General features: G+C 45.2%; 2 protein-coding genes across 19 annotated transcripts in view; one reads left to right on the plus strand and one right to left on the minus strand.

Annotated features, from left to right (window-relative positions):
* Nucleotides 1-567: 567 nt before the first annotated feature.
* Nucleotides 568-8,973, plus strand: LOC111770096 (uncharacterized). 5 transcript variants are annotated; one of them, XR_011431746.1, is made up of 3 exons: nt 568-703; nt 1,088-1,328; nt 1,731-2,536. XR_011431746.1 is itself a non-coding variant. In XM_070249061.1 (2 exons), the coding sequence occupies exon 2, from the start codon at nt 4,090-4,092 to the stop codon at nt 5,056-5,058; it is 969 nt and encodes a 322-aa protein (XP_070105162.1). In that variant the 5' UTR covers nt 898-1,328; nt 2,809-4,089; the 3' UTR covers nt 5,059-5,177. The 5 variants fall into 5 exon arrangements, 1 of the variants encoding a protein (XP_070105162.1); XR_011431744.1 differs by having other exon boundaries at nt 591-739; XR_011431745.1 differs by lacking the exon at nt 1,731-2,536 and adding an exon at nt 5,744-5,885 and having other exon boundaries at nt 604-739.
* Nucleotides 8,974-10,076: 1,103 nt separating this feature from the next.
* Nucleotides 10,077-22,709, minus strand: part of ERCC6L2 (ERCC excision repair 6 like 2) — a 143,617-nt gene continuing 130,984 nt past the window's right edge. For 12 of the 14 annotated variants that reach the window (XM_070249051.1, XM_023627095.2, XM_070249052.1 and 9 more), the window contains 2 exons: nt 18,377-18,558; nt 10,077-11,875 (listed from right to left, as the gene is read on the minus strand). In XM_070249051.1, the coding sequence (XP_070105152.1) occupies nt 10,906-11,875; nt 18,377-18,558 (1,152 nt within the window). In that variant the 3' untranslated portion in view covers nt 10,077-10,905. Of the gene's footprint in view, nt 11,876-11,902; nt 13,123-18,376; nt 18,559-22,709 lie in introns of those variants that run through there. The other 2 variants (XM_023627101.2, XM_070249058.1) reach the window with 2 other exon arrangements.

Below are 22,709 nucleotides of genomic sequence, written 5' to 3' on the forward strand. Positions count from 1 at the left end.
AGGAGGGGGAGGGGGAGGGGAGGAAGGGGGAGGGGGAGGAGATTGGCAACAGATGTTAGCTCACGGGCAATCTTAAAGAAACAGCAAAGCAAACCTGGCTGATTAGCACCGCCTTCTCCTTTCCATTGACTGGACAGCCCTCAGCTTCCCACTTCCTTTACCACTCTCCCCAGATACTACAAAAGCTGCTTAAAAGCCCTTTAGAATATGAAAGAGATAATAAAGTGTTGAAACCTGCACTTTTCAGAAAAAAGATAGAGTGTTTTCTCCAAGAAACGCTAACTAACAGAACTTCTGGGATGCACTTCAGGTAGTGGGAAAAAGGTCCCTGATGGGCAGTCTTAGAAGCAATAAGGATCGATGAAGAAGGAAAGCAAAAATATGGGCATAAGCAGAATTACCTGTATAAAACCACCACCACAATAACGTCTTTTTAAGAGATAGAACATAATAAAAAGAGCACATAAGTTGGGAGGGGAAGCTCCGAGTTAAAACGTTCTAAGGTTGTGGGATTGTTTTGGGCGAGGGGCCAGATGCTGACGCACAGGTTTGATCGGTGCAGTGTGCCCGCTGAAATGTTTAGGGAAACCAAACAAGGAAAGTAGGCGTTCAGCTTTTACCCACGGAGAGAGAACAAGGGACGTGAGAAAAATACTCCAGCTTCCAAGGCTCGGGGAGGCCTCTCTTTCGGAGCGTGCGCCTGGTGTGTGGACTCCTGGGCCCGAGGGGCGGCCGAGGGGTAGGCGTTTGGCGGGGCCGCGGGCTTGTGCGGGCATCTCGAGTGAGCGGTGGAGCCGGTGGAGCCGTGGCAGGGAGAGAGGTGGGAGGCTGCAGGCTGGGCCTCCCAGGGCCCCCGCACAGCCTCAGCAAAGAAGGAGATAAGGACGGAAGGAGGGAGGGAGGAAGGAAGGAGTAGGGAGGAAGGTAGGCAAGTTGCTCCTCCAAAAGCGGCCACTCTGAAGACCACCGGTCCTTACTGGAAAGGAATGGCAGGGCTGGCACTGGGTAAAAGCCACCAAGGCAGGAGGAGGGTGGCAGGCACGTGGCACCCTGGGAACTTCCAGGCACTTCTGACTTGGACTCCCAGGAGCAGGAGTATGAAAGCCAGGCTCCCGGCCTCAGGTGAGGATACCCCAGGGGACAACTCGCCCTCCAGAGTCCTCTGCAGGACCCGGGAACCTACTCCAGGCAGCCATGGCCGAATCGCCCCCTGCTTGGCCTCCTCCCTTCCTCCCTGCGTCTCCCCTGGTGGCTCTTCTTTAACACAACCCGGGCACAGCAGTCCGTGCCCTGGACCGATGCGGAACTAGCCCCGGCCGAGGAACCCGGTGAGCAAAAGCATGTGCGTGTGTGTGTGCGGGTGTGGTGTGTGTGTATGCAGGGTGTGTGTGTATGTGGTGTGTGTTGTGTAAATGTGTGTGTGGTGTCAATGTGTGTGGGGAGTATTTGTGAGCAGTGGGTGTGGTGTACGTGTGTGTGCCCTGTGGTGTCAGTGCGTGTGTGGTGTATTTGTGAGCGGTGGGTGTGGGGTGCATGTGTTTGCTCTGTGGTGTCAGTGTGTGTGGGGTGTATTTGTGAGCTGGGTGTGGCGTACATGTGTTTGCGCTGTGGTGTGTATTTGTGAGCGGTGGGTGTGGTGTAGTGTGTTCGCGCTGTGGTGTCAGTGCGTGTGGGGTGTATTTGTGAGCGGTGGGTGTGGCGTCAGTGCATCGGGGGTGTCACCATTCCAGGGCCCGGAGCGCGAGGCGAGGGCGTCGGGCAGAGCGGCCGCCGAGGGCGGTCCGTGTGGTGGCGGTTCTGCGGTTGGCTGTCGACGCCCAAGAGGAGGTGCCAGCCCCAGGCTCCGCCCCCCCTCCCACGCATGCGCTCTGCTGGCCCTGGCTCCCGGGGCCCTGGGCTTGAGGAGGCGGGGCTGGAGCCGGCAGCCCGGCCTGTGAGGCCTGTGACCCTAGGGGTGCCCGTCGCTTCCAGTGTTCCGGTTGCCTCCCTCATTCCTGGGACCAGCCTCGTCACCTCCGTCACAGATCAGCACCCGCTGGCTGGCACGTCCTCTCAGAGATGTAACTCCAGCTCCTGGAGGCCACCTCCAGGCTGGGCCAGTGCCAGCTGGGGGCTGAGCTCTGGTTCCAACTCCTCAGGGCCCCTTCTCCAGGTTCTAGCACCTGGCTTCTCAAAGGCCCGCCTTCTTCCCTCTGCTCCTCGGGAACACTAGCTGCTTCCTTCAGTTACTAAATCTGCATCCCTTTTTGCCTTTCAGTCCTCCAACACCCGTTCAACCAATTCTCTCCACTAAATTGTCTCTGCTAAAATACAGGTGTGGTTTGTCTTCCTAACTGGACCCTAACTATGAGAACTCTCCCTCCCCCATTCTCCCAGAGGCTCAGGCTCACAGCATTGCTGAGTTCCCTAGCAGGTTAAGAGAGAAATCCAAATGATTTAAACTTAACTCTTATTCAAGATTACTGGTGAAAACATCACTGCAAACAAAATGAAAAAGCTCAATAATGATTAAAATTGCTTATTGAGAGAAGTCACATCATCTTGACAAAATTTTGATCGACACAGTTTGGGGAATTGAAGAGTTCCATGCAGAGGGATAACAGGATGCGTGGCGGGCTTTTGATGCGTGTTGGCTTCTTAGTGTCTATTCACACTACTGCCAGGAATGGCCTCCATTCCACACCTCTGCCACTTTCAGTCCCTGAGATTCAGAGACGGCTACTCTCCCCAGTGTGGGGGTGGGAGGGTATTCAATAACTCAGGGGGTGGGAGGGTGTTCTGTAACTCAGGCCTGGCTCCTTCCTCTAGGACTTACAGTTGGAAGCATGTGAGGCGGTGCTTCTGCTGCCATTTTGCCATTGCGTGCAGCCTGAGAATGAAGCCACCTTTTGGAGGAGAGTGGAACTAAGTGTGAGACCGAGACACTGGGCCTGGGTGATCTCCATCGAGCTTCTATACCAAGCCACGCCTAAAACCAGCCTTATACCAGTAATTTTCCTTTGTGCTTAAGCCAGTTTGTGTCATTTACATCAAAAGAGTTCTACCAGATGCAACAGATTTCTCTAGAAGACAACAAGTGAAAGATTTGAAGTCACTGCGATGGTTCAGGCCTTAGGACAGTGGTAGAAAATTGGAAAGGAAGAGGTAGAGTCAAGAGATATTTAAGAGGTAAACTCGGGAAGACTTGGTTTCTGAATAAATGCATTCCATGACATGAGAGTCATGGAAGCATCCAATGACAAAGACAGTGCTCAGATTTGGGGAGTATGGCCAATTATTAATGGTAAAATTACTGAGTTAGGAGTTAAACATAGGAGAAGAATGGTCGTAGAGTCTAAGATGAAGAATTCCATTTTGGACATGAGTGTGAGGTGCCCATAGGTCACCCAAGGCAGTCTGGTCACACCAAAGCAACTGGGTGTGAGTCTGAAACTCAGAAGAGAGGTCGGGGTGGGTGGTGCTGAAGAGTTCTGATCACACACATGCAGATCAATTAGAAGCATGACCATGAATGGAGATTGTGTGGGGTGAGACTAGCCCTAGGCTGAAGGCAGCATCCTAGGAAACAGAAAGGACAAACTGAGAAGTGGGAGCCCACTAAGGAGACCAAGAGAGGACTGACACAGGAGATGGTCACAGGAGACAGCCAGGAGCACAAGCAAGGGAGCAGAACCCTCCAGGAGGCAGTGACTTGCTACATGATGTCACGGGCCACCTCGTTCCACCTAGGAAAGCAGAATGAGTTCTTTCCTGAATACGCTGGGACCGATCAGTCCGATTTTAAACAGTCCACGCCCCTGACTTCCCTTCATCCAACTCTGCTTAGACCTTCTCCTCTTCCCGGCCACTAGCAGCTCCACTGAAAGATGGAAGGCAAAAGATACCGAGATTGGGACTCTGGCCAGGGACAGGAAAGCTTTGGGATTGCATGTGGTACGCTGTTCTGCCTCTGTTGATGAAGTGACTAGATAATGGCCGGGCAGAGGAGTTGAATCACTTTGGTCACTGGGGCCGCAGGGAGGACCTCCAGAGTGGGGACGTGGGCCGCTCCTCCTGGGACTGGAGGCAGGAGCAGCAGGCCCGGCGCCAATGGCAGGGCCTTCAGGCTGGGGTGGAGCTTTAGGCACGGAGGCGGCCTGGTCCCAGCGCAGCTGGCCTTGGTCAGGGCGGTGCGAGGAGGTGCTGAGCCCGCTGTCCTCCAGGACCGTCGCTCCGCGGCGGCCAGCGCGCCTGGCGCAGCCCCCAGGGGCGCTGGCCGAGCCTGGCTGGGGCGGGCCGCAGTTCCACCCGCCGGCTCCCCCTCCTCCCTCCGCGCCTCCCGCCTCCCTGTCGGGGCTCCGGCTCCGCGCTCGCCGGGCGCTCCGCCCTCCCGCTTCCCGCGACCTCAGTAGACGCGCTCGCGCTCGGCAGCAAGCTACGGCTGGTTTCCCAGCGGGCCGCCGGCCGGACCGCGGAGCCCGACGCCGCTCACCCCCGGGGGCCGCGCGCCGTCTGCGGCCAGGGGGGCCCTCTCGGCTCGAGCCCCCGCCCCGGCCGAGGGTCTCCTGTCACAGCCCGCCCGGGTCTGATCCCGTGGGCCGGCGGCGTGCCTTCGCGCCGGGCGATCGCCGGCTGTGTGCCGCTAGCTGGGGTATGGGCGCGGGAGGAGTTCGCGCCCAATGCAAGCTCGAGATGCACCCCGCTCCACCCGCCCATCGCAATCCAGGGATCGGCTGCCCCGCATCGCCTCCTACAGCCACCGCAAGCCCCCCCCCCCCATCCCCCCGCACAGCGACAATCCTCAGTGGTGGCAAGCGGCCTTCTGGAAACTCGCAGAGGGAAATTAAAACAAGCTTTACCTTACTCGAAGCGGTTTCTACATATATACACTGTCTAATTTCATTTGCCAGCCAGGCAGGAGGGGAAGGCGGGCCCGGGAGCGAGGCGGCGCTGCTGGGGAAAGGCGTGCAGGGTCCCGGGGCAGAGCAGAGCGCACGCGCCGCGCATCCGTCCATGGTCCGGCCGGCCAGAGTGAGCAGCAGCTTGGATCCCGGTGGCCGACACCATCCCATAGAGTAACACGCAAGGGAGGAGAGACCAAACAGCTCCCCTTGCCCAGACTCAGGTGGTGCCCAGGGCCTGGATCCCGGCTGCGCTGCTTGTCCCCAGGCACTCAGGCTTCGGATCAAATAACCCCAACGGACTGTTTCGCTCTCCCCCTGCCCTTTTGTCTAGCCCGCCCCACCCCCAATCCCGGCGCATATCTTGGAGGTTGAGTTAATTGTCATGAGCATTTTTATATTTGGCCAATCCCAAACTCGAACTTCTCTACTAGGCCCACATTCCTGCTCATTTAGGAGTTTAAAGGCCAAGGGAGACTATAAGGAAGTGATGTTCTGGCCTTCCCATTCTTTCAGGCCTGGCCACCAACCCAGTCCCAGGATTTGGGGGTGGCCTGTTCTGATCAGTCCAGCCCAAAGCAGGTTTCTTCTCCCTCTTTTGGACTCTGGAAGCCGCCTTGTTTCCGCCACTCTGAGAGCACCTGTCATCCGTGCCTGAGTTCCCTGGTGGGTCTTGTCCCCTTACTCACACGCCCTCCTAGGGGACACTCTAAGCTTCCTGAGACCTGCTGGTCCACCCCAACACTCCCCAGCACACCCAGCCCAAAGTGTCTATTGGACTCAGGAGCTGTTGTGCCTTTCAGAGCAACGTGGCAGCTCTGTGCGGGCTCCACAGCCTGGCTGGGTTTGCCTTCTCCTGGCAGGTCACTGAATTGCTGCCCCAGGGGATGACGTGTCTGGTGATCTGGCCTCTGGAATGTCCCAGCTGAGACATTGAGACCTCCTCCCACCTTGCTCGGCCTGCTGAACTCTGCTGACAGCATTTACCCCACGTAGAGCAGGAGGGTGAGTTTTCTATAACAACAAGGGAACTGGGGGATTTACGAGGTCTGCGTAGGACGAAGGTTGGGTTTGTTTGTGGAGAGTGGGGAAAGCTGACTGAGGAGGGAAGGCCATGAAGTTGCTGGGCAGGGCACTGAGGGCTCCATGAGATGGGTGAGCAGGATGCTGGGGGGGGCGGGGGGGGGGGGAAGGGACCACCTCAGGAGTCAGGGACCGACCTGGAAGGAACCTGGGGCTGTGCCAGGCACTGCTGAAGGGAGGCCACTCAGGGCATTGGCAGTGGGGAGAGAAGGCAGTGAATGCTGGCTGTGGAGAAAGCCAGACTCCTGGAAGCAGAGCGAGGGTGCTGGCAGGTGGCAGGGCAGGTGGGCTCTCGACATGTAAGATCAGAGTTCTTATGGAGCACAGGTTGGTATTTATGTTTTGAAAGATTAAGATCTGTTTTTGTTGTTATCAATGCTTTTATAACAGTTTTAGGAAAGAAGAAAATATATATGAATTAGCAATTATAAGCCTTCCCTTGAAGTCTTTCAGACTAGAAGCATGTCTCACTTTGCAAAAAATAAAGAAAATCCAAAGATATATGAAAAGATATATGAGGGGAGGAGACACTATTCCTATTTTAATTTGATGGCTCACTAGAATTCCCTTCGAGGCGCATAAGAAATTCAGAGACGCACGCCCCACCTTGTTTAGATAAGCTAAAGCTGTACAAAGGGAATTCAGTTATTCTTTCAACGAGATGGAGGGGCCTGTTTAGCTGACCAAAAGACATCTGGAGAAAGGGGCATTCTTGATGTCAGCTAAGAGAGAGACCAGTACAAACCCAAGAATGCCAATTGGGCATCCGTGTCAGTGACAGAAAAGCATCATATTCATATAATTAAGACTGGTCTTAAATCTGGAAATTTAGGGAATAAATATAACCACTAACAATTTGTTAACCTGCAGCAAAGCAAATAAAGTACTTATTGACACAGTATACTCAGAGAAGCAGGCTCTGTGTGGATATTTTTACAGGAACATAACTTGGGGGCCTAAAGAGCACAGGGTGGCTCCCATGTGAGCTCAGTGGCATGTCCACTGGTGTCACACGGCTCAGGGGGCTGGGGTTGCTCACTGAAGCAGAGAGGTCTAGCAGGTTGAGTCCTGCCCAGCGACAGTCTCAGACAAAACATTAGCACGTGAGAGTTACTGTGAAACTTCGAAGTAAAAGTGGGTGCCCGTGCTGAACCCTAGAGCTCCTGAGCTGGAACCTCCTGGGGACAGACCTGGGCACCTGCATATTTGGAAAAGCCTCCGCAGGGGGTTGGCTCTGACTCACCACTTTGGGGCTGGAGTCACACAGCTGCAGACTTTCTAAGGGACAGTCTGAATCTTTCCCCCTAGGGGCAGAGAGTGAACACCCAAAGGGCTGTTTCCCTACTTAAAACTGTGCAAGACCCTGTGAGGCAAGATAGCCCTCCCAGAATTGCCCTTTAACAAAGAAAAAGTGTGACGCTCTTCCCACCTGCCACAGACACCATGTGGAGCCAGCACTGGGGGGCCAGTGCACAGGGCTGTCACTCAGGGCAACTGCAGTGTCACCAGTGCCAAGACATGCACCTGAGCCTGTGAGCCTCCCCACAGCACTGACTGGAGGATGCTCTGCAAAAGCAGGTGGAGATGAAACCGGGAAACAAGGGCACATCCGCGAGGGTTGAATAATTAGGTGAGGAGCCTAAGCGCTGTGCACTCTGGGCTTCCTGAAGGCAGCACACCTCACAGGACCATATAGGCTCACTGACATCCTTGGGGGTCCCTGACCCACTGTTAACTGGGTTCATGACACAGTCACCATGAAGCTCTACTCCCTCGGATGTAAAAATTGATCTTTGAGGCAGGCAGTGACTTTTGGATTTTTGCAGACTAGTAAATGTCAAAACTTTTGGGAAGTGACATAGTTATCAACTTTTATATCAAGTAAGGACAATGTAAAAGACTAAAAACTATGATCTACTATCATCATTTTATTAAAAGACGGCTATTTTAATATCATGAAGGATAACGTCAGAATTTGAAAACAACCCTCTACTGCCCTTGGCTGTCTCATTTTCTGTGGACTGAGGAAAGTTTGTCACCAGCTCGTCTCTGCAAACTGGGGCTCCTTTGCCTGAACACTGAGGGCATCTGCACGGCCTGCAGGTGGAAGTCTACTCAGAAGTGCTGCCAGGGCTCTAAGGGCACCCTGAGGAAAGCAAGTGCAAAAGTCTCTCAGTATCTTGCCTCAGTTTCCAATATTAATAACTGTGTGCTGAGTGCTAGCAGCCAGAAACGGTACTATTGCTTTAAAGAGAAGTAAAAAAGACAAGTTGTGGCAAATAGAATCATGAGAACCTGAATCTGGAAGGTTTTTACTAATGCTCTCACCCCTGTGGTTTTCAGGTTAGCGCTCCACGGAGCTCCAGCAGTACTGCTGGAACCAATGCACCTCCGTTTTGTTTCAAATAATTGAGCTTCCAATTACGATAGAGATCGATTGCTTAAAAAAATGCTTGAACACACTGAGCCAGTACACCTCAAATTTAAAGGGGAAAGTGAGGCTGAAAGAAGCCCTGGGATTTGCCTGGAGCCACCTATTTAGTTGGCACAACTTGGCAGCACACCACCAGTGGGGTGGGGTAGGAAGGATTCCTATTGTCGACCTTTCATAGTGTCTGTTCCCACGTCCATCAATGGCTGAGGCAAATCTTCCCACTGCTCCACTGCAGGGAAGGTCAAGCGTCACAGCCTCCCTTTTGGAATGTTCTGACTGGTTCCTTTCCATACTGGACTCTCTGCTCTGTTTGGCACTGTTCCTGCATGATAATAATGACAGACGTTTCACTGACAACTGCTGGAAACTAATTTTTAAACTCCAGGTCTGTATTTTTGCTCTCATTTTGACTATCACTGATAAAAATCTCTTAATAGTATTCCAATATATTTGAAGAGTATAGAACTAATATTTGTATGAATATCATTTTATGATTCTAAGGTTATGTCTATGTAAAAATTGTAAAGGTATTTTATTTTTTGAAAGATCTGCTTTTATTAAAATGTCTGAACTCTACTGTCTGGTATCTAAACTGAGATGAAGAGGTCTCTACTTGCTTGTCTGGGCTCCTCGGCCAGCTGATCACACAGCAGGCTGGCAGCGTTTACATGTCGAGTCTACCCGAGACTGCACAGCATATTCACTTGGTAGCAAGCTCCTCACTGCTGAAATGTAGTATCTGATAAGTCTGGACACAGCTCAGCTGCAAGCAGCAAAAAAAAAAGACTAACTCTATATGACCTAAAACAGTGATTTTCAAATTGTGGTTCCCAATCATTAGTGGCTCATGAAATCAATTTAGTGAGTTACGAGGGCATTAAAAAACACACAAAGACAAGAGCTAAAAGTGCAACAGGAGAGAAAATATCAAAGAATGCTGCATGCCTTAAGGGGAAATACCATTTCATAAACATTTTACTTCAATCATATATATATATATATTAACCCATATATACTGGGTCATGATATAAAATATATTCCACAACCCTCAACATTATCCTAGAGAAAAACATACTTGGCCATTCAGTCCCTTGAGAAAAGATTTCTTTCTTTCTTTTTTTAATTTTTATTTATTTATTTTTTTAAACTTTTTTTTTTTAGATTGGCATCTGAGCTAACAACTGTTGGCAATTTTTTTTCCTGCTTTTTCTCCCCAAATACCCCCAGTACATAGTTGTATATATTTTTAGTTGTGGGTCCTTCTATTTTTTTTCCATTTCTGAGCAATGGCTCCATATCCTGGGTACTCTGAAGCCCCTCTCCCCTCAACACAGTAACAACGATCCCTGAGACCCACCATTTCCCGGTTCACTGCTATTTTCTCCCCTCATGGCCCAGGGAGCTCAACTGAGCAGAAGGTGCCACAGCATATCGGAATGTGGGTCAGGAGAAGCCCTGGGGGCCTGCTGCCAGGTGTCAGGCACGATGCCAGGGGCTTCACGACACCACTCGTGACAGATGTGGTCTCCTTTCTGCTTCCTGTAGCCGTGCCTCACCTGTACTTCTTGAGCTCCTAACGCAGTACACACAGGGGCTGAGTGAATGTTTCCAAATAAATGGATTCAACAGTGAGCACATTCCATTGGTTATAAACTATATAAACTAAATTCAACAAAATATAACATTTCAGATAAAATCAAATGTTTACTAATTTCTTCATACTGAAGAAATACAAAAGTACTATACAAAGCTTTACTTAGATTGATTAAATCATAATAGTTGTATAAAAATGGCTAATGGTAGTAATTATATTACTTCAGTGTCATATTTCATACGGTAAAGTTATACAACATTAACCCTTTGATTTTGAGCAGTTATAAACTTACTATTTTAACACAACACCATATCTTCTGTCATAGTAATTACTTTCATCTAAAATAATTTAATAATAGTAGTATATGATACGGAGGGAAAAAGAAAACAGTTCACTTAATAATTTTCCAAATGCTAGTAAGAAAGAAACACATCAGTCACAGCTGCTTTGGCGGGATGGCGGACGAGCGAGCATAATTTGGCCTGTGACTTAACGGACGTGGGAGAGTGAACCAAAGCTTTTTAAACTGGAAGGACACTCATGTTGATCGAGCTCAAACCCTTCATCGTTCATATTAGGAAATGGCTGCACACCAGGTAAGTGACTTTCCAAGGTGACATAATTACATAGTAAGAGAAAGGACCCAGGTCTCCTGAAAACAAACATAGAATCTTTTCCATTTCATAGGAGAGGTTTATACTATAAAAAAATCATATTTTTTAAAAGATCACATCAGTTATCAAGGAAAACAAATACATGATAACATTTTAGACTTTAAAAAAAATGCTAGAGCAAGCGTTGAATAACAGTACCTGTTGACAACTGTGTTCAAGGTAGCATGGTGTGGAATACAGTGTTGTAACAGTGATGGCAGAAGGCCACTGGTTGTCGTAAGTCATTTCTATGCTTACATATCACTCCTGAGTATTAGTTGTGTTTTCATCTGTGTCATTTGAGTTAATTATTTTCCATAGAAAGTTCTCATTTGATTTCCAAAGCGAAGTTTCTAGCTGTTCTTTCCTTTTGGAGGATGCAGCAGGGGGCACTTTCTCACAAAGAGTCTCTATCACCGCCAAGTCGGTGAGTTTACTAAGACTGTCATCGTTCTGCTCATTCAAGATGTCCCAGAAATCTTTTGGTCTCTGTTTTGCTTTTTCCATGGGCCCTGAAAGAACTTTTTTTGGCAGTCGTGTGGGACTGTTCCCGTGACTTTTAAAGAGGTCATCAAGAATAGAGGTGTCACCGAGTAAGCCTACCACAGAAGTGTTTCCTAACATGGAATTTTCTATTTTTTTGTTTTCCTCTTTGAAAAGGGGTCCATTTCTGGAAATGCCAGTTCTTGTGAGGTCCTGTTGGTCTTTCACAGTATTTTCTAACTTACTTTCATATGCTTCAGACTTTCTGTTCAGGGAGCAGGATGGCACGGTGTTTTTGGACGTGTGGCTGTTTTTCCCATTGTTGGGGTCTTGGGTGGAGCTAATAGGTGATTTCTTAGTTTCTGCATCATCAGAAAGCACCTCTTCTCTACAGGAACCATGATTTTGAAACTTAATTGATTTTCCTGTATATATTTTTGGCCTGCAAATTTGAGAATAATTTTTGGTAGAATCTTGAAATGATGAAGTTTCAGAATCTGACAGTCTTTCTTCTATAAGAGATTCTCTTTTTTCAGACTTATTCCTGACTCTCTCTCCCTCCTCATAGGCAGATTTAATGAATTCTGAAGCAGAATCCGCAAAAAATTCTTTCACCTCTGGATACTGAGAAGCATAAAAATCTCTTAGCATTTTCTGTCGTTCTTCTGATGTGGCATTAGTTATATGTTTAGCAAATTCCTTTACAGAAGACAAGTTAAAATAACAAGCCATTTCTTCGAATTGTTTTCTGAAGATTTAACAAACAAACCAGTGGTTATTTTTATTACATTTTATTTTTAAAGAAGTTTTCATCAGTGATATGAAATGTAGACAAAGCAATGTAATCTTTCTTATTTAGCATATATTAGCTTAATTCCATAATGAAAACACATTTTACACTAGCAGAATGTGACCTCTTTCCTTATGCTACTGAAGAAAATATTTTAGCTTATGAAATCACCAGCTTTTTTTAAGTTATTCTGATTTATACTATTAGGTATTTCCTGGGAATAGTGGGATCCCAGCATGCTACTCCTCCAGTCAGCCAGTTTATGACTAACATGAGAATTATAACTTATATAATTTGTATTTGGAAATCTATATTGCATTCAAGTCCCATGAAATAAAATTGTCAAAGAAGGGTCTTAATGAATAGAAAAGAGAAAATTCTGAAAGGTTAAGAAGGGAATTTGTTTCTTCTCTCTCCTTTTTTTCCTTCTTCCACAAATACAACATAGAAATTTCACCAACTTTTTGATGAGCCTAAAGGAAAGTTCTAAACTGATAAACCTAGATTCTTACTTCCTCCAATTGGTCTGGCTTCAGTATAGGCAACTAAACTAAGAAGTGAGATGCTATTTGAAGAAGTGAGCTTCATTCTTAGTCTAAGATACTAATAAAAGCTCTTATGTACATGTGTGAGGAAATGGGCCTTCTGGAGCCTGGTAAGATGCAGACATTGTCATTCTTAGTCTAAGATACTAATAAAAGTTATTATGTGCATGTGTGAGGAAATGGGCCTTCTGGAGCGCTGGTAAGATGCAGACACTGTTTTGGGACTCTGGGTGCTAGACTCTGCTCCTTTCCCTGGGTAAGGGTGCTGTGGACCGCATTGTGTGCCCCCTCCCCACAATTCCTATGTTGAAGACCTAATTCCCAATGTGACTGTATTTGGAGATGGGGCCTTTAGCAGGTAACGAAGGTTAAACAAGGTCACAAGAAGTCACCAGAGAGCTCTCTCTCTGCCACATGAGGACACAGTGAGAAGGTGGCCATCTGCAAGCCAGGAAGAGAGCCCTCACCAGGAACCACATCAGCTGGCCTCTTGATCTTGGACTTCCCAGGCTCCAGAACTGTGGGACATTCCCGTTGTTGCAGCCGCCCAGTCTGTAGTGTTTGTTACGGCAGCCTGAGCTGACTGTGACAGCGGGGACTGCTTTGCTGATGCTCAGTTTGGGCCGTGAGGCAGGAGAGCCCACTGTTTGTAAATGTTCCCTTAAACAGAAGCCATAGATGGTGTTGCAGCACATGATTAAAAGTCCCCCACATTTAGAATTATATCTATATTTTACATAATATTTCCTTAAAACATTCATTTATTCAACAAATATTTGTAGAGCCCTCTTATGTGCTACACATTGTAGTTAGAACTATATAACAGTGAACAAGCCCAGTTCCCTATCTTCAAGGAGTTTATAGTCTAGTTGGGGGAGACAGATGTATGAAAATCAAATCAGAAGAGTGATAAATCCCGTGATGGAGGTGAATACAGGGCCCTGTCGGCTCCCACAGAAGGGGCAGCTAAGCCAGTGACTGCAGTGGCCAAGGCAGGTAGGGAAGGCTTCTCTGCCGCCACCTCAACCTGTCAGGTAAAGATGGGTGAGGAAGCTTCTAGGCAAAAAGGGACATGCACAGGTCCAGGTCTGGGAGGCCTTGGTGCACAGAGGGCCAGGGGAAACTGCCAAGGCAGAGGCTGAAGAGCATCAGGGCTTCGTATGCCAATTTCAGAAGTCTGAATTTTATCCTGCACACAATAGAGAATCCTGAGGGTGAAATAATGATTTTTAAAAATTGTAGGTGAGTAGGAGCTTTAAAGCCACTATTATTCTTGCCACCAGACCAAGTTATATAAAGTTTGCATTTCCCTTCATTTTCATGGCAATTCATGCTGCATGCTCATGACTTTCCCCTGTGGCTTCAGATGAGCCCCATGGCTTCTGGTCCGCACCACACTGGTCCTGTGAACTGTTCCAGATCCAGATACCATCTATGCCTGATCAACAGCCACTCTCACTGCCCATGGAATATTTAATATTGCAAACACAAGCTTCCAAATGTCTGTCCTGGAAATTGCCAATGTATTTCTTGGAAGCAACAAGCATGTTCTTAAAAGGGTCCAGTTTTCACTTCACATGAAGTAATGAGGTATTGTTATTTTATTAATCATCTCCAAATCCATTTTCATGGCCTTTCTAATAAATATTTGTGCTGTAAAGATTAAATTATTGGCAAGGTTACAGGCTCACATCTTTTATTTAGCCAAGACTTGGTGGTGTTCCAGCAGCTGCCCATGGCCTGCTGCCTTTGCTGTGCCGACCTTGCCTGTGACCTGCCACCCTGTCACTTCTGGAGGCTGCTGCTCCTGATGCCATCTTATCTGAGTTGTGTGCAAGTGTATTATGCTGCGTGGTTTCTCTTTACAAGAGGAGTTAGGATTATAATTCATTTTGTTTTGGCCTTCTAACTCACTTTCATAATTCTTGATCTTTAAAAGAATTTTCTCTAAAAATTTAAGGAACTACAAGGTCCAAAGAGGTGGTATAAGCTAGGCACTTTGTGAGGGAAATTTAGTAAACTAGATACTCATAAGCCACTTAGAGAAAGAAAAAAAATAAAGGAAACCATAGATAGGTATCTTTCAGCAACCCTATCAAGAGCAGTTCTGCATTGTGGACAAAATTCAATTTCTCTCCCCTTTTCTTGAGGAACTGGGGGAGAAGGTGTGGAGCAGCGCTACAATCATCTCCTTTCCACCTAAACTTTCTGCACGGAAGGCAGCACTGAGAACTTCACTGAGAGGACCCACGGGGCTGCAGCATGGCACAGAGCACAACGGTTAGCAGGAAGGAGTGTAAGCTGGCCAGACACTGTCCCCTAGCGCAGATGTTGGCATTCTAATTAGATGCCCTTCACCTTTTCACTTAGCAGGAGGCATTTATTCCCTAGACTGGATAGAGAAAAAAGGAAGACAAGCTAAAACTAATCATTGTTAATACTTGTATTTTTATATACAATGCTAAAGGGAATGAAGTCCGTGTTCCTCAAAGACTGGTAAGATGTATCTGGTTGGCCTCCAAGAAAAATAATTGCCCAAAGTAAAAAGGCACACCCAGCAAAAACCATTGTTGTAATTCTGTTTGTGAGGAGATGCGTTGCTGTCGCAGTGTAGGGTGTTCACCTTTCTGGGCAATGGTGGGCAGCTGAGAGCCACACTGCACACAGGTGAAGCTGAGGGACCAGCCCTTCCCTGGGCAGCAAAGGGGCTAGTTGCCTGGGAGTTGCCAAATCCCTGAGGGAAGCGCTTGGAACCCACAGAACTATCACCATTTTCCCACTGTCCATGGAGGCCCTCAGGACCAATTTGACCCTGCTTTCCATCCCTGCTTACCTCAGTCATTATTCCTCAGTTACCCATCGCCATTGGCCTCTCATCCCTGGCCTCTCATCCCCTCCTAGTCTCTCCATCTCTGATCTACTCCAAACCCCCATCTAACCCTTCCAAACCATTCCTTGGTGCCCCTGGAACCAGGCTATGATCTATCAACTCCCCTGTGTCTTCTACCTGAATGGTCCCTCTGTCCCCTCATGATATTGCCTCCTCCCATGCAGCCCTTGCAAGTCAAGGCTCTTATAACTCACACCCTAAAACCTCAGGATTCATACTTCACATTGCAGATTCCAGACTATTATTTTCTTAAAAACTCCTTCCCCTCCTTAAGGTTTATACTATCCAGCTAAACCATTCTCTCCCCTATTTTGTTAACTGACCCCTTAGTTGCTTCCTGCTGGTGACTGAACACTCAAGATCCTGGATTAATGTTGCTTCCTACCCCATCTCTTGCCATCGTTCTTCATCATTATCATCAACATCCATGTGGATGTTGCACCCAACTCCTGGCCCACCAGTTTCTTTCCCTCACCTCCAAAGACTTAATTCCATGTCTGACCCCTATTCCCAAGGCCATATACTGCCACTGTCATTACCATTAACTGAACCACCTCCAAATCCCTGAATTCCATCATTTCATGCTCCAGCTCCACTGCTCAATTACCCTCATGACAACAATGAAGGAATATACTTTGACCTCATCGAGCCTTCCAATTCAGTGACTCTTCTGCTTTCTCACTATCATCAACTTCCCCTTCTTCAGCTTAGGTTCACTTTTATAATCACTCCTTTGCAAACATCCTTCAGCTTACTTGCTTCTCTCCCAGCCATCTCCCTGTTTTGTGTGTGCAACTGAAGTTTGCTGAATGAAGTCTGCACAACTGCACAGATGGTTTTACTGGAATTACTCTCAAACAGGGACTTACTACTAGCCAGGAATTCTAGTCTCAGTAAACTTGCTTTCCTACTTTATAAATGATTTATTTCATAACTTCTTTCTCTGTAAATCTCTCTCCTCTGAACTGATGACTTTAATTCCGAATTAATTGAGGAAATATCCATATTCGTGCTGTCTTTGTTCCTTCTCTTTCGATGCCCCTCAAAGGCTTTACCTCGCCAGTGGTCTGGATCTCAGCGTCTCCGCCTCCAAGACTTTACTTGCTCTGTTATCACCTTCCTGGCCTGATATCTTTTTCCCTATCAGTCTGTTCCCTCAACACACAAACAGGTTCTATTATCTTCCCAACTTAAAAAAACCTACCTTTGACTGCACAATGCCCTGCAGCTCCTGCCACTTTTCACATCTAAACTTAAAGAGCTGTCAGGTTGGCCCAGACACTGCAAGCCCCCCTCCCACGGGCCTCTGTCTACTCAGACTGCTCACACTGAGGCAGCCAGCGAGCTCTCTGCTGTAGCTCCCGGAGGCACTGCCACTTCACCTGGTCTGGCTCTCAGCAGCATTCCATAAACTTCAGCGCTCCCTCCTTTTTGAAACTCTCCCTTCTCTTGGACTTCAGGACCTTGCATTGTGCCTCTTACCCTGTGCGCCTCTGTCGCCTCCAGGCTCAGGCCTGCGGCTTCTCTCCCCCTCAGTGTGCTGTTCCTAGGCTGTTCACACAGTCCCATGGCTCTAAAAACCATTTATAATCTCTGTGCTGACGACTTCCAAATTTAGATCTCCAGTTCCCGAGTCCCAGAGTAGCATATCCACTGCCTATTTGACATTTCCACAGAAGCTCAAATTTATTATGAGCAAAAGAGAACTCCTGATTTCTTTTTACTCTAAACTTGTTTCTCTCCTAGTTTTCCCCATTCAGTAAATCCAATATGTTGCTCCAGACAGAAAGTTGGGAGTAATCCTGTCTTCTCTTTCCCAGCAACCAGCCCAACACCAAACTGCATTCATCCATTTGACTCTATCTCCATGGCAAACACTCCATGGCAAACCACCATCATCTAGTTCCTTAAGGCCAACCCTAGTCCACTCTCCCTCTTCCACACAGAAGCTGGAGCAATCTTCTAGAAACATAAGTCAGATTATGTCATGCTTCAACAGCTTTCCACTGCACTTGGAATAAAATGCAAACTATTTCGTATAATCTACAAGGCTTTGCATGCTCCGGCCCCATCTACGTCTCTAAATTCATCTAATGCCACTCTCTGCTTGGTTTACTATGCACTCAGTATATCAATCAGTCTTCTTTTGGTTCCTCGAATCTCTTTCCTCCTCAGGAATGTTCTTACTCTGCTTCTTTGCCTGGTTATCCTTCAGGTCTCAATTTAAGTCTCCCCTCTGTAGACAGACAGTTCTTTCCTGACTACTCAAGATTAAAGTAGTTCACCCCTCCCGATCCCATTATTCTCTATCAAGGAGGCCTGTCCCTTTCTTTCTTATAACATACCACTTTATAATTATTTTATTTTATTTTTTGAAGATTGGCCCTGAGCTAACATCTGTTGCCAATCTTCCTCTTTTTCTTTTTTTTCTCCCCAAAGCCCCAGTACGTAGTTGTATATCCTAGTTGTAGGTCATTCTAGTTCCTCCATGTGAGATGCCACCAGTGGCTTGATGAGCAGTGTGTAGGTCCACGCCAAGGATCCAAACCCATGAACCCTGGGCCATCAAAGGACAGCATGCGAACTTAACCACTCGGCCACAGGGCAGCTCCTTTAATTATTTATTTATAAGTTTTTGTACTTTTGAAAATTTTATGGTTTGATGCCAACCCCCATCCCACTGCACTGTAAGCTCTATGTCTTTTTTACACCGTATATTCAGCACCCAGCACAATGCCTTGGTGCGTATTAGGTACTTCATAAATAATCAATGAATGAATATAATGCACTTCAGAGTTTCATTTATCTATATAAAATGACTTCACTTTTTTTTTAATCACTTGAGGGATTAGCCTTCTAAAAACATCTAAAACACCTGGAATTTATTTTTAAAGTGTACAAATTCAGATTTTTCTGAAATATTCAAATGCTAGGTATGGTTAAAATTCAAATAATTTCTGTAATTTACTAAGGAGTTATACTTGAGAATTATTCAAAAAGTCTGTCTTGTTATAGACGACATACCTGCGGACCCCTTTTGGCGTCTCCCCAATTATGAAGGTGGTCTGGTCTGTACGGTAGACTCCTTTCTTCTTCTGGCTTACAGGGTGTGAAATGTAAAGGGGAAGTGAAATGCCTCCTTCACCTGGTTGTTGGCTTTTCTTTGTATGTGTCAATGTATCTGCCTTCATTTTTTCTTTAGATGTCTGAAAATAGGGATAGAAGCAAAAACTAAGTCTGAAAAAAATAGTCATTTTTGGTCAAATAAGGAGACTGTCTTACTTTTTCCAAATACTCTTTATAATCAAGTATATCATGTTCTCCAACTGATATCATTGTCATAAGATGTTAACCTAGATCTTTAAAAAGAAGATATTTGGAAGAAATTATATCTTTCTTGAAGATATAAAAGTAATGAAGTATAAAGCATAAAAGTATAAAGATATAAAAGTAATGGCAATATGTTTCTATTTTATCTATTATTTAAGATATATATGAAAGATATATCTTTCTTAAAGATATAATGAAAGTAATGGCAATATGATCTTTCTGTTATCAAGACTGTGGGTATACTCATACACATGCTGACATCCATTATCTTAAATAAGGATAAAAATTAATGATTATATAAATAAGGGCATAAAAATGAGATATTTGAAATTTTTAAATTCAGTAAGTTCTTTCACTCTTATTAAGCAGCCTTTCAGTTATTTAATTTTACATAAGTAGTCAGACTTTTATGTGATAATTAAATAAGAAACCATTTCCATAAATGCTACTTCAATCTCTCCTGGGCTGCAAGCATACTTAGTGATTCTAAGATGCTAATTACAGTTGGTTGAAATTATGGATGGAATCGTATTTATTTTACAGACTACAGGTTGTTTAACATAAATTGTTAAAAACAGTGGGTCAAGAAAAACATTTTTTCAACTGTATGGTTCCAATGTACAGTGAATATGTGGAAAGTCCCCATCCCATCCCTAAAAGAGAAATACTGGATACAATTTCACAACAGCAGCAACAAAATTATATTTGAGCTCAAAAGTGAGAAAGGAAAACCTCTAAGTGCCAAAAACAAAGAAGTAACATAGTGGTGAGTGGGAGCTGCAGCTCAGCAGTCCCCAGGGATAGGGTCTTAAGTTACAGTCTGCAGGACCCCATGTTAGAGGGGAGACAGAAATGATTTAACTCCCAGAATTGAAAAAAAAAAAACAAACGGGCTGGCTTGGTGCCATAGTGGTTAAGTTTGCATCCTGTACTTTGGCAGCCCGGGGTTCACAAGTTCAGATCCCAGCGTGGACCTACACACTGCTCATCAAGGTATGCCATGGCAGCATCCCACAAAACAGAGGAAGATGGGCACGGATGTCAGCTCAGAGACAATCTTCCTCAAGCAAAAAGAGAGAGATTGGCAACAGATGTTAGCTCAGGGCCAATCTTTCTCACTAACAAAACAAAACAAAACAAAAAACACAGCAGAAATTAAAAGGATATCCAATTTGAAAATTAAAGCTAGGAAAGCCCAAGCTGGGGATACAGGATAGAAGCAGGCCACCTTCTCACTCAAGATAGAAAGAATCACTGGTGAATACGTGGAACGCCCAGCCTGTGCCACTTGGGGAATCCGATTTTGTAGCACCTGGGTGGTATGGAAAAATCTAAAACTAAAATCTGAAAACTAATGTGAAAAACCAGCCCAGAACCAGTGAAAACCACAGATCTCAATGAGAAGTGAATACAGAAACATTACCATAGGAATACTTCCATAAATCCAGAGAAGGCTTGTGATTCCAATGGGGGTAAAAAGAGTTCAGGCAAAAGCTATAAAAAACATAGACAACCCACCACCGTGAAAGTGGGCAGATGCAACACACGTGAGAATCCATATCTGCGGGATTATAGGTAACAAAACAATCAGTGAGACTTTAAATCATTAGCATGTCCAGAAAGGTAAAGGAAGAAATAGAATCCATCGGTGAGAACTGGGTGCTATCTAGGCAGATCTGAGAAAGAGACAAATTCAAACTCGAAAAGGAAACAGTTTTGAAACAAAAATAGTGATAGAAATAAACTCAAAATATGAGTTAAGCAGCAGACTATACCGCCCTACAATGATAGTTGATAAATTGGTAGAATAAAATTACTCAGAATGCAGTGCAGAGATTAAAAACAGAGAACGAGAGAAAGAAAATAAGAAAGGGAAATTAACAGACAGAAGACATATATAAATTTCTAAAGTACCAGAATGAGACAACAGAGAAAATGGTAGAGATAATACCAAAGAGATAATGGCAGAGAATTGAAGAAGGCATGAATCCTTAAACTGAAAAAGGAGAGAGAATCTCTAGTAGGAAAACTGAAAATAAATCTGTACCTTGTTATATCACAGATAAAGTGAATATCTTAGAAACTTCTAGAGAGAAAAGACAAGGTATCCCACAAAGAAATGATAATCAAACTGCAGGGAGACTTCCCATAGACACCACCACCACCACCACCACCAGAAGATAACGAGAAATCTTCAACATGCAGGGAGAAAAACTGTCAGCCGAGAATTCTATACCTAGTGAAACTATCATTTAAGAAATTTCCAAACATACAGACTACAAGAGTTTATCAGACACAGACCCTTGCTGATGAGATAACGATTTTTATTTTATAGGAGGTCAGCAGGATGGAAGTGGCACATACCACTAACTGTGGGTAGGAATGGCTTTTGTTCCACAAATATCTACTGAGCACCTATTTTGCTTCTACTGCCATGCCATGCAGTTGAGAATGAAGATATTTCCATACAAAAAGGCCCCTACCCTTAAGGGACTTAAAAGTGACAGGCCCAATTTTTGCTTTTTTAAGATGGCAAATTTAGTTTTTTTCTTTTTTTAATAAATCATTTATTTCTTTAACTTATATTCAGGTTCATTTTCTTGAAATAAACTGAACATAAGATAAAACATAAAGCATAACTATATATTTTTTAGTAGCAAATAATTTCTTTTTTTTTTTTTTAAAGATTTTTTATTTTTCATTTTTCTCCCAAAGCCCCCCGGTACATAGTTGTGTATTTTTAGTTGTGGTCCTTCTAGTTGTGGCACATGGGACACCACCTCAACGTGGCCTCATGAGCGGTACCATGTCCGCGCCCAGGATTCGAACCAGTGAAACCCTGGGCTGCCGCAGTGGAGCGCATGAACTTAACCACTCGGCCACGGGCCTGGCCCCAGCAAATAATTTCTAATGGAAATAAACTGACTTCTTCAAAACATACTGTCACTTAGATGGACAAGCACAAAATGCCAGGTGGCTAGGTTGAACCAGGGCTTTGTATCAGTCAGTAATGTTAAAGGTATTTTCCTAAGACATCATTTCTTAAATCCTAAAATATTATTAATAAAGAGAGGAAAATGCTGATCTTTAAAGATAAATTTGAAAGAGATTTGATGCATTAATTTTACATCATGAGAAAACAAGATGAATGTTAAAAGTTCCTAATAAAAAGGCTCATCATCTTGGATGATCCTCAAGAAACAGTTATCCATTATTGTAAGGAGAGACGGGAATGTTTACATGAGGCAAAGGGAGTAAACAGAAAGAGAGGAGCTGGGCCAGCCAAGAACTCTCCCTCCCATATACTGCATTTCTGAGGCCATGGAGACATCATGCCAGGCAACAGCAATTTTCAATTATTTACATGATTACTCTGGGTCTTTCTGACACTGGCAGCATTACAAAGCTCACGTTTCATAAAGATACATTTTTCTTAAATCAGTTTTATAAATTCTTCAGGAAAATCCAGCTTTCCCAACCACAGATATCAGACATATGGATCTTTAATTTTTGTGAAATATTCTACATTTAAAACCTGATTATTTTAGACAACAATAAAAAGGGAAAAGCATTCTTCTCTCACATGGGCTCAAGATCCTATCTTTTATTTAAAAAATCTATCTAGGTTCAGATTTCCATTTTAGTAGGGTACTTTAACATTTTACAGAAACAATGCTGTGAAACAAAGTTTTGTTTATTAATTAATTTAATAAACATTTTGGTGCTCTTCTTATAAAAGCTGGTTTCGCTACATCACAGCAAAACAGCATCCTTTACAATGGCTGATACCAAAAAAACAGCGCCATAGTGCAGCTGCAATTGTGGTGACAGTTGTAATTTATTATAGAGCAAAGTACAAGGCCCGTGGCCCAGATGAAAAGATTCCAGATGATGTGAATTGCACTCAAACTCATTCATTACCACTTATTTCAAAGCTATGAAGTCAGATGACACTGAGGCAATGCCATGAAGTAGCAACAGTATCGAAGGCTCAGGTAACGGACAATTCAGTAAGATGAGCTGGATT

Source organism: Equus caballus, chromosome 23 (assembly GCF_041296265.1).
Source record: "Equus caballus isolate H_3958 breed thoroughbred chromosome 23, TB-T2T, whole genome shotgun sequence".
Lineage (NCBI taxonomy): Eukaryota > Metazoa > Chordata > Mammalia > Perissodactyla > Equidae > Equus > Equus caballus.

Coding starts and splice junctions, on each gene's coding strand:
- LOC111770096 (XM_070249061.1), top strand. CDS start 4,090: ATGGCAGGGCCTTCAGGCTGGGGTGGAGCTTTAGGCACGGAGGCGGCC.